At 41.0% G+C, this 15,158-nt stretch overlaps 1 protein-coding gene across 9 annotated transcripts in view; it reads right to left on the bottom strand.

Moving 5' to 3' along the window:
* Positions 1 to 15,158, bottom strand: part of AGAP1 (ArfGAP with GTPase domain, ankyrin repeat and PH domain 1) — a 398,735-nt gene that overhangs the window by 272,715 nt on the left and 110,862 nt on the right. For all 9 annotated transcript variants that reach the window (XM_074872505.1, XM_074872508.1, XM_074872512.1 and 6 more), the window contains exon 2: positions 144 to 202. In XM_074872505.1, coding sequence (XP_074728606.1) covers positions 144 to 202 — 59 coding nt within the window. The remainder of the gene's footprint in view (positions 1 to 143; positions 203 to 15,158) is intronic.

Genomic DNA, 15,158 nt, shown 5'->3' with positions numbered 1-15,158 from the left:
TGTTGAAGAAAACTGCTTTTTTAAAAAAAATTGCTTTCTGTATTTTTTTCTTCAACAGTAGATTTGATGAAGCTTAGAAGATTTTCACTTGTACGTAACATTTTCAGCATGTTTTTTAAAGATGGAAGTAAAAATAAACTCACCACTTTCAGTTCTGGTACAGATCGGCTTAGTGTCCATTCCTGGCTATTTACAAAGGCATCTGTAAAAGTGGACAACATTCACAACATCAGTACAATGACATTTAATGGTCTGCAGCACAGAATTTCATGCTAAGGCTTTGGGTACATGAGACCAAAAGTCACACTCAATCTTATGAGAATGATAGCCCAGCATGAAAAATACTAGGGGTTTGGATAAATTATACAAAAATTCAAGAACACGAGAAATTACCAGACTGCAGAGTGGATGTGCCCTCTGCAGCAAGTCTAGCTGTATCACCTCCACCGGCATTAGTAAGCTCAAACTAACTCCAGTCCTTCAGGGTTGTGAAAAGACTCTTCCAGTCTGTACACAGTTAAACTGCTTCCCACCTACCATGACATATTTCTTCTCTACAAGAAAAGCCCTGGACTGCTCATCACACTGAATGTCAACAACTGCAGTTGTCACCAAGGAGTAACTTCTCCACCCAGGTAAATGAGAATATTTGCCTGTTCTAAAAACATGCTGGTTTTTACTGCACACCATACTTAATGTCAACACTGCAACTATCAGCGTCAGTATAAAATTAAATAAAGACTACTGGGGGTGGGAAAGAGTTCATTTCTGGAAAGCTGCTGAGTTCAGTTCATCATTGCTCCCAATGGAAAGAAAGTCGTTAGGGCTGCACCCGGCTCCAAGTTCACTGACAAGTCCACACACACAAGAGAAGATAAATAAGGCTCCACTTTTCTACCTCCAAAAACATTTCTCATTTTGCTCCTTCTATAAAGGTCTAGTTAACTGAAGGCAAACAGATAACCACGTTTCCGTTACAAATCCAAGCAGCATATACTCTGAATTGTGATTTAACCCTCTCCAAACCCATGCAAACCAGATGAATGCACAGAATTCGCACGCACAGAATGCTCCTACCAAGCAGATCAGGTGCAACTCCACAGTAATTCAACAGCCCTGAAGCAGTCCTGGTGCTACAATCAATTCCCAGTGTTAGAGGAAATAACAGGTGAAAAGTTACACCTGACCGCAGTGTCCGTAAGCAAGCAAAGGTTTTGCAAGCCATTATTTCCCCTCTGAAACACCAATCAGGAGAGAAAGAAGGCTATTTGATCATATCTTTTGATCCAGAGAATAAAAAAATTGGAAGTAACTTGCCCCTCTAGAAGGTATCCTCACTAACTAAAGAAACTGTCACCTGTAAGCAAACCTTCCCTGCCTAACTAAAAACAATCTCAAAGCAAACTTGTATTTTGCATTGTATCTCTATTCCCCACTAAATAGATTACTTTTGCTCAACATTACAAAGACATATTAGCCATGAATTTGGAAGACTTCTCCATCTTTATTTATCACCTCGCTTTAAATTTCAGCTACAAATAGAAGCAGGACACGTGTATTTACATGAAAACACTTTGAAAAAATAAGTATCTTGGTATATTACAATCTTGAGCTGCAGCCCACCCACTCACTGGAAGGAGAAGGAAAACCAAAGGCTCAGATTCAGATATTCTGAAGACCTGGGGTTAACCTTTTGGTATTCCAGCTGCAAGAGAAGACATTATGGTCATTAGGCTCCTGTTGTATGATTTGAAGTAATCTGAGATGATCAAAAATTAAAGTCACAGGTTTACATCTATACTGGACGGGGCTGTACACCAGTTAAAACTCTTGCATCAGTGAGGTCTGACCAGGAAGCAGCACACAAACCATTTTCCTGCAACCCACTGCTTGTCAATTCTGGTTTACCTAGTAAAGGTTTAAGAAAGCAAATACCACTTATAAGTGTTTTTCTTTTTTCCTCCATGATCATATCAGCATTTCTTACCATAGAAGGAAACCCAAGGATTACTAAATATGCTTGGGATAAGCAAACTAAGCACTTTAGAACTAAACACTACAGTTTCAATTAACAGGTAACAATTTGAAGCACTATGAAATAGTAAAAATGAACAGCACCTTCTAGCTACCACCTCATCCTAAACTCAGAAAGAGCTGTTTATGCTGAAGTAGCAGAAAAGCGTTTGTCAAACATCATCGAAGTCTTAGACCAAACAAAGGCTCCAAGCTAAAAAAGGGAAAGATGAGGACAGAGAGGATGGCAAAGGATGAACTATGCTTTAAAGCTGGGCGAGAGAGGGGAAAAAAAAAAAAAAAAAGCATGTCTCTAGAGCTGTTGCAGTCCTCCAAAAACATTCCCCCTTTTTAAGTAATTCAGTGCAGCTGGAATACATATTATTTACTGCATTGCTTAGAAACTACCACATCAGCATATAAAATGGCTGCACCAGGTCAGACAAAAAGTTCAACTATGGCATATCCTTTTACTATGGCAGAGACCAGTAGATGATAGTAAAGAACAGGAGATGCTTGCAGAAGAATGTATCTTCCCTGCAGACCAACAGCAATTTAGTTCAGAGACTGTCTGAGCCAAAGGTGTCCCTCTATTTAAACGGGCAGGGACACAGGATTCACCCAGGGTAGAGACACCTGACCCGAGCAGCCACTGCCCTGTTTTCTTGTCTCCAGCCGGAAGACACTCTAGAAACCAGGAACACGTGAAAACTTAATCAAGTCTCAACCCAGGCAAGCCAGGGAGAACTTTCTGCAGCATGCCAAGCCAAAACATAGCGCTTAGGGATCTGGTGGAGTTGAGAACGGTCAGTGTGAGGTTCATGGTTGGACTGGAGGAGCTTCAAGGTCTTTTCCAACCGAGATGATTCTGTGATTCTGTGAAAATAACCTTAAAAGATGCAGACAAACCAGCAGCAATATTCCAATCAAGAACACAGCATAACAGACCTGTTCTAGGAGCCTTATGATTAAGGCATTCAAAACAGACCACAACGTGGCCTAGCTGTTCTCCTTCCTACCCTCCTGTAGGAAGCAAAATTTTTCCTTTACAGTGAGCACTAGAAGATGTTGGATCACCACAGTCTGGATATGAGCGGCCAAACTGAGCTGACAAGCAGTGCCTTGGCCTTGGGCTCCTCCCCTGCTGTCAAGAGCAGAGTGGAACATACAACCACTGTTGTGACTGCCTCGTTCCAGGTCCCAGAGCTTCTTCACCAGCCCCTGGAAAGTCTGTAGAGCACCAAAACTGCAGGAATCAAACCGCCACCTCCAGAAACCTGCCTTTCGCAGAAGGGGAATCCTTCCCTAACTTGCCCTGATGGTAAACTACCAATTCCCATGGTTTTGCTTTGAACCATTGCTGACTTGGGAAGTAGTGGAAAAGGAGAAGAAATTGCCATCCAACTGAAACACGCTATGAAAGAACTGACCATAATGAGAAGCCAACAAACTAAACAGTTCCTTTCTGCACAAACCTACTTCTTCAGGTAGCATAAAATACAGATTTCCCAAGTGATGCTTCTGTAACTTTACACAGTTACGAGTTTGGTCATCACTCGTGGAACAGTAATAAAGATTCACAGTTATTTCAAATGCATGTAAACATGCAAGGGCTGATTTAAATTATATCACTGTATGGTTAACCACTACTCCCTCCCCAGTAAAGATAACAAATAATTTGCATTTATCAATCTGATGCTTTGGATTACCACTCATTAGAGTGGTAACAGAACTCGTTAGTCAGTTTATAATCACACTGATAGCCTCCATATCTCAGCAACATTACAGCTGAGCTAACAAGTCACATCTTACCATGCAAAAACTGGAATATCAGATCAAGAAAGACTACTCCAGTTAAGCCTGATTCCACAAAACAGTTTTGACTAAGTATTAATTAAAACTGTATGACAGACCTAAGTTACCCTGTATTCCTCTTCATATCCCCAAGTACCATTTATATTGCACAGCTCTGTTCCAAAACACTCGTTCCTGACAATTAATTCCTGAACTATACATTCCTATAGTTTAATGATATGTTTGTGTAGTGTAATTTGAACATGCCTGCATCTCCTTTCCCCACACTTGTGCATGCACTACTCCTTTCTTTATTACTACCTGCAAAAGATGGATAAATGGGTAAAAATGAAACTTGCCATTTTCTCTGCAAGACTTGGCAGCAGGAAGAACTAGCCAGGGCTGTACAACAGAAGGAGGTTTCAGCTGATCACCAGATTCTCAGGGGTCAGGGAAAACCATCAGTCTCAGGCAAGCATTATGCCTGACTGGCAGGGGTGTTGGTGCGTGAAACAAAATGTGAGAACTCTCTATTAATGTCAACAAGCTTCAATAAAAAAGACGCGTTGGATTTTACCACCACAGAAGATTAAAAAAAAAAAGAAAAAAGAGATGAGTGCGCAGATCACTGCTACTGACTTGGAGAACTGCAAAAAGTTCCATCATTTAAGCCAAGGGGTAGACTCACAAGGGTAACAAGAACATCAGAAGCCCCACCACATTTTTTTAAAAAATGTTTTAGGAAAAAAAAAAAATCATTTGAATATTATTTGGTAAGATCTGTACATTCCAAAAACATAAATCAGGTAGGAGAGGCAATGAAAGGTGTATTTCCAAAAAGCCAAGAGGCCAAAAGACAAAGCAGAAAGCTGGCAGCTGCAGAGGAAGAATGATCCAGCTTGAGGGCATGGATTTATTCACCCTGCTTGGTCCTTCCTTCATTGAAATGCACCAAGAACCCACACAATGACCCAAAACAAACTGTCTCAGACATCAAATACCCTCAATATGGGAAATACACGCATGTTCGTTCTGATCAGCTATAGGGTGAAAGAAATATAATAAAACTAACTTGACAAGGTGCTAGACTTGACAAAGCTACCTTCTCTTTTTTGTTAAGTACCTGGTTATTGCTATGCACACAGGTTTTGAGTGTCCAAAATACCTGAAAATATTTGCAATACCATTTTATTGCAAAAATATGTCTGTAAAAAAAAAAAAAACCCAAAGCTTAACCTCAACCCAACTGTTTAAACTAAAATTTCACAACACTATTTATCTTCAATTTGCAATTAAATTACAGATGGTCTTCCCTTGCCCTTTTTAAAGAAAAAAACCAACAAACTTTTATTAGGAGATCTATGAGGTAATCTTCCCTCCCTGGTATAATTTACACTGGCATGTTTACAAGAAATAATGACAGTTAAAAACAGAACATGTCATGAAACAGCATCTGGTCTCTTTAGCAAAATGAGGTTCATGTACCATCATTGGTATGGACGTTGAAGTACCCAGCTAACCAGTTCGAGTACAAATGCCTCAGAAAGGAGTGATTTATTCCAAGTTAATCCCAAGACCCAAGGTGAAAAGGTCAAATACTTGCAGATAGAACATGACAAACAAGCTTGGGGATTTGCTTTTTTTTTTTTTTTTTTTTTTTTAAAAAAAAAAAACTAACTTATAATTACAGCATGACTATGAAACATTAGATGCAAACTGCAGCATGCAAAACACAAATTGGGTAGTCCACAAACATATTCTGCTGAAGAAACAAGAACCCCACTACCGCATGTTGATTTAAACATATTGGAAGAGATTTGCATAATAAATAGAACCACATGTATGACATTGATCAACTGGAGTCTTGTTTGAATTACTTTCTGACTTTGGAATTCAAGTGAACTCAACCTTCACATCTAACTACGGACTATACATATGAAAGGAATGACTTTTGTCAATAATTAATCACAGTTGTATGTCCTGTTCATTTAACTTCTGCATCAATGATCAAAAGCTTCAAATATGCATGGTGTCAATCATTTATTTTTAAAACATGTACCAAGAAGACAGTTTAAGTTGCATTTTCTTCACCAAGTTTACTTTTCCACAAAACATTTTTTTTAAAAAAAAAATTTCCACCACCACATTTAGATTTTCTCAGTTCCACTTACTCATCACTACACCAAAGCACAAACTACAACAAGATCCTTCACTATTTTAAAACCTCAGTTTAGAAACTCAGCTCCAGCCAGAGGCACCTTCTCTGTTAGTCCCAATATTAAGAATCAGGTGTACACGCTAATTTGGTTCCCCATGAACACAGTGTTGTGGTGAAATCCTGGGCTTTGATGGCAATTCTTGGCAAGATTTCTGTACTCCACGGCACAGCACAACAGCAGACTTCCAGAAGGTCTGACTGTTTCAACACTATATATAAATGCCCTGCTTAGAATAACTTTGCAAACAGAAAAACAAATTCCCTGCTTCAAACCCAGGAACAATCACTAAAAACTAAATAAATATTAGCAAAACAATGTTATTGAGGGACAACAAGATCAAGGTCAATTCAACTGTCCGTAATTCAGAAGAGGAGAGGGAAGTCACGTATGAAAACCGGAGAAATTTCACAGCAATTACAGAAATAACCACAGGAAAAGCCAGTCTTAGTTGTTCAGCAGTCTGTTTTATCCCATACTTCACTTCTAATGCTGGAGGCCCTCCGCTAACCTAAATGAACTCCACTTACTGCCATGGGCAACAGCAACAGGGCAGCTAACTGGACCACAGTGTAAATACTTTTAACTGGGGCTGATTAGATTTACACCACCCTTGCCACCCTTTGGGTCCCTCCTGCTGAAAGAATCTCCACAAGCCAATGAAGTCTGTTGATTTATGCTTCGGGAGAACCATCACTGCCCCAATACCATCACCATCAGCAGTGCAGCACAGGACGCTCTTCTCCATTCCCTGTACTGCACCAGCCAGGGCTCCACTAACCTTGTTTTATCCTTTATTGTCACTGAAATATTTCACCTTTGACTAGCAATTTAATCCAAAGCCTGAGAAGTTCACAGATTTCTTTTTGTCTGTTTGAGATGAAAACCTAATGGCAAACCTGTCCAAAAGGAGGGATGAGCGAAGAGCAAGCAGATGTCTCTGCAGTATGACATGAAAAGACTTAAATCTTCCACGATTCTTGGAAAGCTTCTTAGTAAGAGCTTCCCTCAGGCTATCCCAAAGTCCCTTTGCTGTCCTTTTAAATGAGGAAAAGCTATTAAAAAAAAAAAAAAAAAAAAGCCAAGGGATTTCTCTGGAAACCTTCAGCAAAAGATCCTTTTCTTTTTGATAAGAACAGGAACCCTCAAAAACAGGTGAAGGAAGTTAAAGTACGAACAACTGCATCACACCCTGCTCCCCCTCAATAATTTCTGCATTACAAGCAATATTTAGAGTTACTTCCTAGTTTGAAATAAAAACCTGAGAGCGAACAGGTACAGAAGATATTTCTACAAGTTCCCACTTGCCCACAAAGATGCAGATAAAACCACACATCTCTCTTTTGGAGCTGTATCAAAGGAGCACTTTCAGAATGTATTTCCCAAAGCTGGTGTGCTAATTTTCTCAGCAAAGAGGGAAACATGCAACTTTTGGGTTGAGACTTGTGATACTAATAAAATATGCATTTTTCAGAGGAGGGGTAATCTCTCGACATACATCCTCTCCAACTCAGCCCCCAGCATTTCAAGTCAAAGCACCAACTCAGTTCCAACACAGTATAGCAGAAAATATTCTGACATGCTTATTTTTAAGCTTTGCATAAAATATTATTTGGAAGAGAGTGTCATATTCCAAAAGGCCCTTTTCCATATTAATTTTCTCATTCATCTTATACCTGTTTCAAAAAAAAAAATCAGTCAGCTTTTCATATGGATCCTCTCTGCTTATACATTCTATTCTGTACACAATTATGAACAGTAAGTACAAAGCAATAACAAATAAAATTTTTAGAAAACCGTCAGTATCAAGAAAAGCCTTCTTCCTCCCTACTCACTCAGTTTGATAGAATCATAGAATCTGGCCAATTAGAAATTACTGCCACAACTACACAACTCCAAACAGACCCCTTTTTCTTTCCCAAGTTGCAGAAGTGTCAATTACTGTTCTTACGTGGTTTAACCAAAAAGCAGAATTGCAGTGTGGCCCTGTCCCCCCCAGCCCTCCTCTGCACAGCTTCAGCTGGGAACTCCAGCCAGGCTCTGGTGAGAGTGCTGGGAAGTCACGTCCCATCACGCATGACATTGTATTTACACTTCGTTAACAGGATTAATACACACATTGCAGAAGAAGTCATGAAAACTGCCACAGAGCAATTCAATTACAATCCTAAAACAAGAGGGATTTTGTGAGCTGTCAGTTTAAAAGACTCCTCCATCCCTTCTAGTGTTGTCAGAAAGGATAAAATCCCAAGTGCTCTTACGGGTTCAACATAAATGTTTGATATTGGTCAGATTTATCGCTGGCTAATTGTAAAACGGAAAACAGCTCTATGCTCAGCTTCTTCAAGTCATCAGGCACGTCAGCCGAAACTCAATACGAGCCCCACGTATATTTGACATCTGAAAAACCACGTCCTGTAACTGAGAACTGTATTAAATAGATATTTAGGTCAAACCCATGGTCTATCTTCCAATAGCAACTGGCAGCTGCAACAGTGTTATCCTTTGCGCTGCCATGGAAACAAAAGGAGGACCGGTGATGGGAAGAGCTATACAACCTTAACAGTCAACGAGTCAGCCTTTCCTAAAATATGCTTTTGGGCTTGGGAATTTAAGAGCATTTCTCTGTCACCACGGCATTTCGGGTTTGTCTTGAATTTTTAAATTGTTGAAACTGAAAAGTATTTTGTTGCTGCTGCTGCTAACATTCCCCATCTCCCCCTCATTTGTCTTACCTGTACAGCTATACTCAACCTTGCTGAACACATGGCTTTCAGGTGACTTCAAAGACATTAGCTCTCACAGCTGGAAAAAGTCCCATTCTTCCCACAACAGGACTGAATGATGCATAATGTTTCCAAGTATATTCCCAAAAACAGTTTCATGCTTGAAGTTTTACAGCTAACACCATTAAAATACTTGTTTTGTCCTTAAATAGAATGTAGCTCCAACCAAGACTAGTCATTTTAACGACCCCCCAATCCCCCTCAATCCCTCTCCCCACAATCCCAAAACCAACCAGAGAAGATATTTTGGCTGTAGGCTGCTTATAAGGAAAAGTAAACTACATACTTAAAAAAACCTTCCCCTTCCCTGTATTTTCACAGCGAGTTGGATCACGGAGCTGACGCACGGTTAGTTTAAGAAAAATTAAAATCCCACAAATAAACCCACTGTTTTCTCTTGAGACAACTCTGCCATCAGAGAAGCGCAGCACACTTCAAAGAGGGATGTTCTGAGCGAGGACAATCAGGATTACAACCGAATTCCAATAAAACACACGTTTCTTAATACTCAGCAGCATCTCTTGGAGAAAGGTGACACTGAAAAACACTGGTCCTGGCTGGCCCCTTTTACAAGAGGGTGATGAGAACTCAAGAAGTTAAAAGGAATATAAAAAGCAGACAAAGAGAAAACAGAAGCATCATTGCATAAAGCTGTTCTCTGACCCAGTAAAAGTGGGAAAGTAAATGATCACTCTGAAACAAAGGGTATTTTAACAGCTTGTTGTTCTGTTGTTGTTCTTTTAAAGTCTTATTAGTCTTTTTTTGAAGTCTTATCTTTTTTAAAAATGAAATGTACTTCCTAAGCACAACAGAAAAACCAGCCCTGCCCAAGTGGAGTCACATACAAACCAGGCAACCTCCAGGCAGCTGGCTCTGCCACCCCACCACCCCCTTGTCTCCCCAGTCACGCTGAAGATAGCCTCTTCTTTTCCCAGGCGTGTGCACGGGGCAAACCCAGAGATATTGCTGCTCTCACATGCAGCAGAGGAGGGGAACAAAACACATCCTTGGCTTAAATTGTTTCTACAAATTATGTCAGCTAGAGCAATCCTGTCAAATACACACGGCTGAAGTCTACTGCATTGCTTCATATTCTTGCAAAAACGTAGCACTGCTCACGTCCTAGGGCTCTGGGCTGTCCTGATGCCTCAAGTTACGTCTGCACCCTGCAATGAAACAGTATCTTTTTTTTTTTAGGCAATACACTCTTTCTGTAAGCACCAAAGCCTCAGAGAGCACAGCTAAACAAGTAACCGTAGTAGTATTGGGACTCCAGTAAGAAAAAGAAGCCACTGGAGACGAAATGTTTGGTAAATGTCTGATTTTGTTGGCTCTCACTAGAAAGCAGGTCAGTGTCAAAGGTGAGGTCTGTTTTATACCATCTCCTGTCTCAAGGGAAGGGTATTGCCAGCACAGGAAACATTACCCCAAAACATAACTAAATGAAAATCTGGCAATAAGATTTTGAGCTGTAACAAGCCAAGCTCAAGACATGAAGGGAGTGAGGTGCTGCTTACAAAACTGCGGAATACCAGGGTTAAAAATACAGGATTAAACCTGTGTCCAAGCAAAGACATCCAAAGTACCCAAAACGAGACACCTTCAAAAATCATAGCCTATGCTGTCTTTCCTGATTACAGACACAAACAAGGAATTAGCCTTTCTTATTCAAATCTGAGTATTAATGAGAAACCTTCCTACAATGCATCAAAGATGAAGAGACACAGCTAATACACTTGGCAAAAGATCAATGTCAGGGTGTAAATTTAAAAAGATGAAGTGGGGAAAATAAAGAGAACATTCTAAATGAATAAAGAAAAAGATTTTATTTGGCAAGCCAGAAAGAAGAAAGTCACAACAGAGATGCAAAAAATTGACTGAGATGCATTGCTTGGCAGGCTGAAAATACTTCTAGCTTTCCAGATAGATAAGAATGGCTGTAACTCAACAAAAAAAAAAAAAAGTGAAAAAATAAGCAAGAAGAACTTGGTGACTACTTGGTGGAGGAAAAAATACTTATTTTACAGGTACAACAGCAGCAATACTCAATGAAAACCAAGCATGCAGTGAAAAGTCAGGCTAGCCAAAGGATTTTCATCAGTGGGATTCCACAGAAGAGATTATACTGGGGCAACATCTGAGCATCACCAAAGCCTAAGCAGCAGAACACAAAGTAAATCGCAGTAAATGAACAAAACCACAGTGAGCTTGGGGGTGGAGGGGGAAGAGAAGGCATAGGAGGAAGGAGCTAAAGGGACTATCAAGTCATGCTTAATAAAACAGTGACAAAAGCACAAACTGTTAAAGAGTGGCAAACACCAAAACCCAGACCAGTAATTCATTTGCCCTCCTACTCTGGCACAGGGTGGCAGCAGATGAAGCAGATGAGGTGGCACCACACCCCCTTGCTCCTCCTCTCCCTGAACTTAGCTCAACACGCAGTTCAGACAGAAGTAGCCTCTTCACATAAATACATACAGCCCTTCGCGTATTTTATCCATCAGCTAATAGCTGTGCATCTCTGCCACTCCCACGGTCCTAAAGCAACTCACAGCTCAATTATCTTTTGGATCATAACAAAAGAAAAAATTTATTGGGCTATTTTTTAATCTGACTCTTACTAGTTTCACAAGACGCTTCTTAATTCTTGTGTAAGAAGGGATAATCCACAGTGATTCCATCTTTACCCCCCTTCTCTCTCAGGATGATCCCACTTGTCCTCCCCCTCCCAGGCTGCACCACCCTGCTTAGCTGGATTGGCTGTTGCCTGGACCAAACTCACTGCCTTTCAAATGCACCTTTTTGTTCTCCTATACTTATTTCCAGATGCGAGGACCACAATCACCCCCCCAAAGCCTCCAGAGATGTGCACGCTACGCCCTTTTAATGGAGGCATGACAACTTGCTCTGTTTTCTGTCCTTAACACTCTTTGCTTTGAGCCCTGCAGAGCACTTCATTCGTGACTTCCACAAAGCTCTTACAGATGCCAAGACCTTTACCGAGACTTACAGCTCATTCAGAGCTGTGATGCATGAGTTAGAACTGCCCTCTCCCCACGCGACTCTTTGCACTCATCCGCATTAAGTTTAATCTGCCAGTATGTCCACCACTAACCATTGCAAGATTCTTCTGTAACTCTGCACAACCAGCTCCTGTTTTTTACTACCCCAAACGAACCATAAATTGTCACCCTCTTTCATCCCCTTTCCCAGGGCACTTCTCAATATCTTAACAGAAGAGGCTGCAGCACAGATTCCTCCAAGACTAGCTGCTGGGTTTTTTTCAAAGGGAAAAATCAACTATTCCTATACACGATTGCCCTCTTATCTGATGGCAGCTCGAGTCTCTAGCGAGAGCAACTCTTTCAGCCATCAAAATAAACAATTTCCCTCGTCCTCCCCTACAGAACACCAGCAAATGCGAGGCATGATTTTCCCCATAAAAGCCAAGTCCACCCTTCCCCAATACATCATTTATCCATCCATCCACAGAGTTTATTCTCAGTTTCTCAGCTTAGTGGTTGTATGCTGTGTGATTAATGCAGACGGAGGTAAACTCTACCCCCCGTCACACCCATGCAGCCACGATGAAGTCAATATGGTTAAATGGGTGTGATCCAGTAACTCAGCTTGCAAACCAACACTCTTCTACATGCCTAAACGCTCTTCCCTCTCAAGCAACCTGCAAGCAAGCGGTGCTAGACAAGACTGTAAAATGAGCAATGGTGCGATCAAGGATGCTTTATTCTTCTGCTGCCCTGTACCATCTGGTGCAGTCTCAGCACCCAGATGCAAAAATATGCAGTATCAAAGTTCAATTACTTACAAATTGACTTACTGCCCGACTTCCTTGATTGTCAGCCACAATCTGTGCTCTGGCATCATACAATCATCGATTTACTTTTTCAGTTCTTTAAATTGGGGCTACAGAAAATGGGTCCAGCGTGTTTGTACAGAAGTACATCTAGAAAAACATTACCCTCTCCACAAGGGAAATTATGACTTGTTTATGCAACACATTTCTGAAAACATTTTTTAGAACTCGAGTCATGTCTCCAAGATTGCTATGCTGGTTGTCAAAACAGAGCCTTTTTTTCCCTGACTATACCATATGTAATACTAAGTTCACTTTCCCTAACTTGATATCACCCATGCAAGATTTGGAGATGATTAGTGGAAAATATACAAATGAGACAGTGTTCTCCAGAGAACAGCACAGCAGGAATAATCTGATGGGTTTTATATTTATTAGCCTGATGCACATCTAACTTGTTTAAACAAGGCTTTTGTCAAACGTCAAAAAAAATGTTAATGCAATCCAAGGCATGCTCTCAAAGGGAATTAATGCTGAGCTGGAACCAATGCGAAAGCCTTAGTTACAGCAACAAGGAAACAGTGAAAAGGGGCCCCTTTTTATTTCAATTGCAAATAGATCTGCTAAGATAGAAAGGTTTATTTCCTAATAGCTGAGATGGAGAACCTAGAGCAGGAAATTGGGGTGGGGGCAGGTATCGGAAACACCCGGTTTGTGTCTGGAGGCCTCTGCCTCCCTAAGCTCGGGGCAGGGAGAGGGCCGCCCCTGGGGACAGCCCAGGGACAGCCCAGGGACAGCCAGGCGCCAGGGATGCTGGCCCCTGCCCTCCGTCTCCTTCCCTGCTGCCACACCGGGACACCCGGACTTGGCTTCACACGTAAGCAGTGCAGATACTCATCTCAGGTGCTCCTTCAGATGCTCAGTTAGTTTTTATTTTCCTGTAATAAGGATAATGCCCACTTACTCAATTTCAATACCATTTTGCCTAAAGAGACGGTTAAACCACCAAAACACTGAACCATCACAGAACCAAAGCATCATAAAAACCTCTGTCTCAACACACTGCACAGCTGAGCAAGAGACAGAGTTCTGAAGCAGAGAGAACGCAAAGAGGGAAGGACTCAGGGCTGCCATTATCTTTTGCCTTAACATAACTGTTACGTTAGCTTACAGCAAAACAGTTAAAAAAGGTACCATGTGACTAAACGCTCCATCAGAAAAGCGGCTTCCTTCCCCAGCTTCCTATATAAAAAGCACCTGCTATTACAACACACTTCAGAAAACAGCAGACCTATCCAAGTAGGAATTATTTATTTTGGAAACTCAAAACATTTGTCAGCTGAACTTTAGACTCTGTGACTAACTATAACACAAAGCCTCTTTCAACTTCCATTCACAGATAAAACTGCAAGTCTGTAGGGAGCCAAAGGTAAGCAAATCAATCACCATAATCCCAAGATCTTCAACCACTCGCTATCACTCCTTCGCCTTCTCCTCCCAGGCAGCCTGTCCCACCTCACCCCTGACTCAGCCAGCGCTCTGGAGCTCCCGCAAGAGAGTCTAGCAAAAAGGATGCTGCAAACCACGTGCCAGCTCACATTAAATACAACTTTTTCCAAACCTCAACAGTTATTGCTAAGTTTGATAGGTCTGACATGTCACATCAAGTCTGTCAGGGGAGAGGGAGAGAATGATTATCATCATTATTATGTTGTTATCACCATTACACAAGCCACGCTCACAACCCATCTTCCCACATCACCTGAAGAATTAGTGCAATACCTCAAATTGCTGGGACCTAAATCAAGGCAGAACCAGACATGCCTCTGAGGCTACCATGACGTTTTATTGGAAGCAAAAAAAGCCAGGCTACACACAAATATCAATTTACTAATACTTCTCCATTTGAGGTTTATAAAGCTGAATTTTTAGTTTTGCTAAAACTGGTAATATTACATTTTTTAAAAACATTCACCCGGGAATAAAACTCTTCTCAGTCTTTGCAAAAATCTTGCCCGCTGGCTATATTCTCATTTGTGTTTCCTGGGTGAAGCCAAGAAACTCAAGTATGTTTTCAGAGCTTCATCAGGTTCTCTTCACCTCAGGCACGTACTTTAAACTCAAATGATTGTACTAGAAATTTTCTCTTTAAAGAAGCCCATGCAGAGTTCAGGAATCAGAAGAGAATTTAGCTACAACTAAGAGACCTGCACCTCCTTCCTTACAAACCTGTTCTAATGCTTTTTGTACCCACTGTTTTGCAACATGCAAGCGACCCCTATTAAAAGGAGAAGTTGGAAAAAGAATCCATTTTTGCAAAAGTTGTCTTGCTGTATCTTCACACTGTTCTGGCTTGACCTATGACATACTCTAAACACACCGTAAACTGACTCCTTGCTAAACTCCTGCATCCAAACACCTAAGAAATCTCTCTCTTCATATTCTGTTCCCTATCAATGCCATAACCTCCTATTGCCTTTTCACAAGCTGAGAAAAGAAAGCTGGAGGCCAGTTATCCCATCACGGCTTTTATTC

This window comes from Strix uralensis, chromosome 6 (genome assembly GCF_047716275.1).
Source record: "Strix uralensis isolate ZFMK-TIS-50842 chromosome 6, bStrUra1, whole genome shotgun sequence".
NCBI classification, from domain to species: Eukaryota; Metazoa; Chordata; class Aves; order Strigiformes; family Strigidae; genus Strix; species Strix uralensis.
The sequence above is the reverse complement of the archived record's forward strand: the minus strand, read 5'-3'. Positions and strand labels throughout refer to the sequence as shown.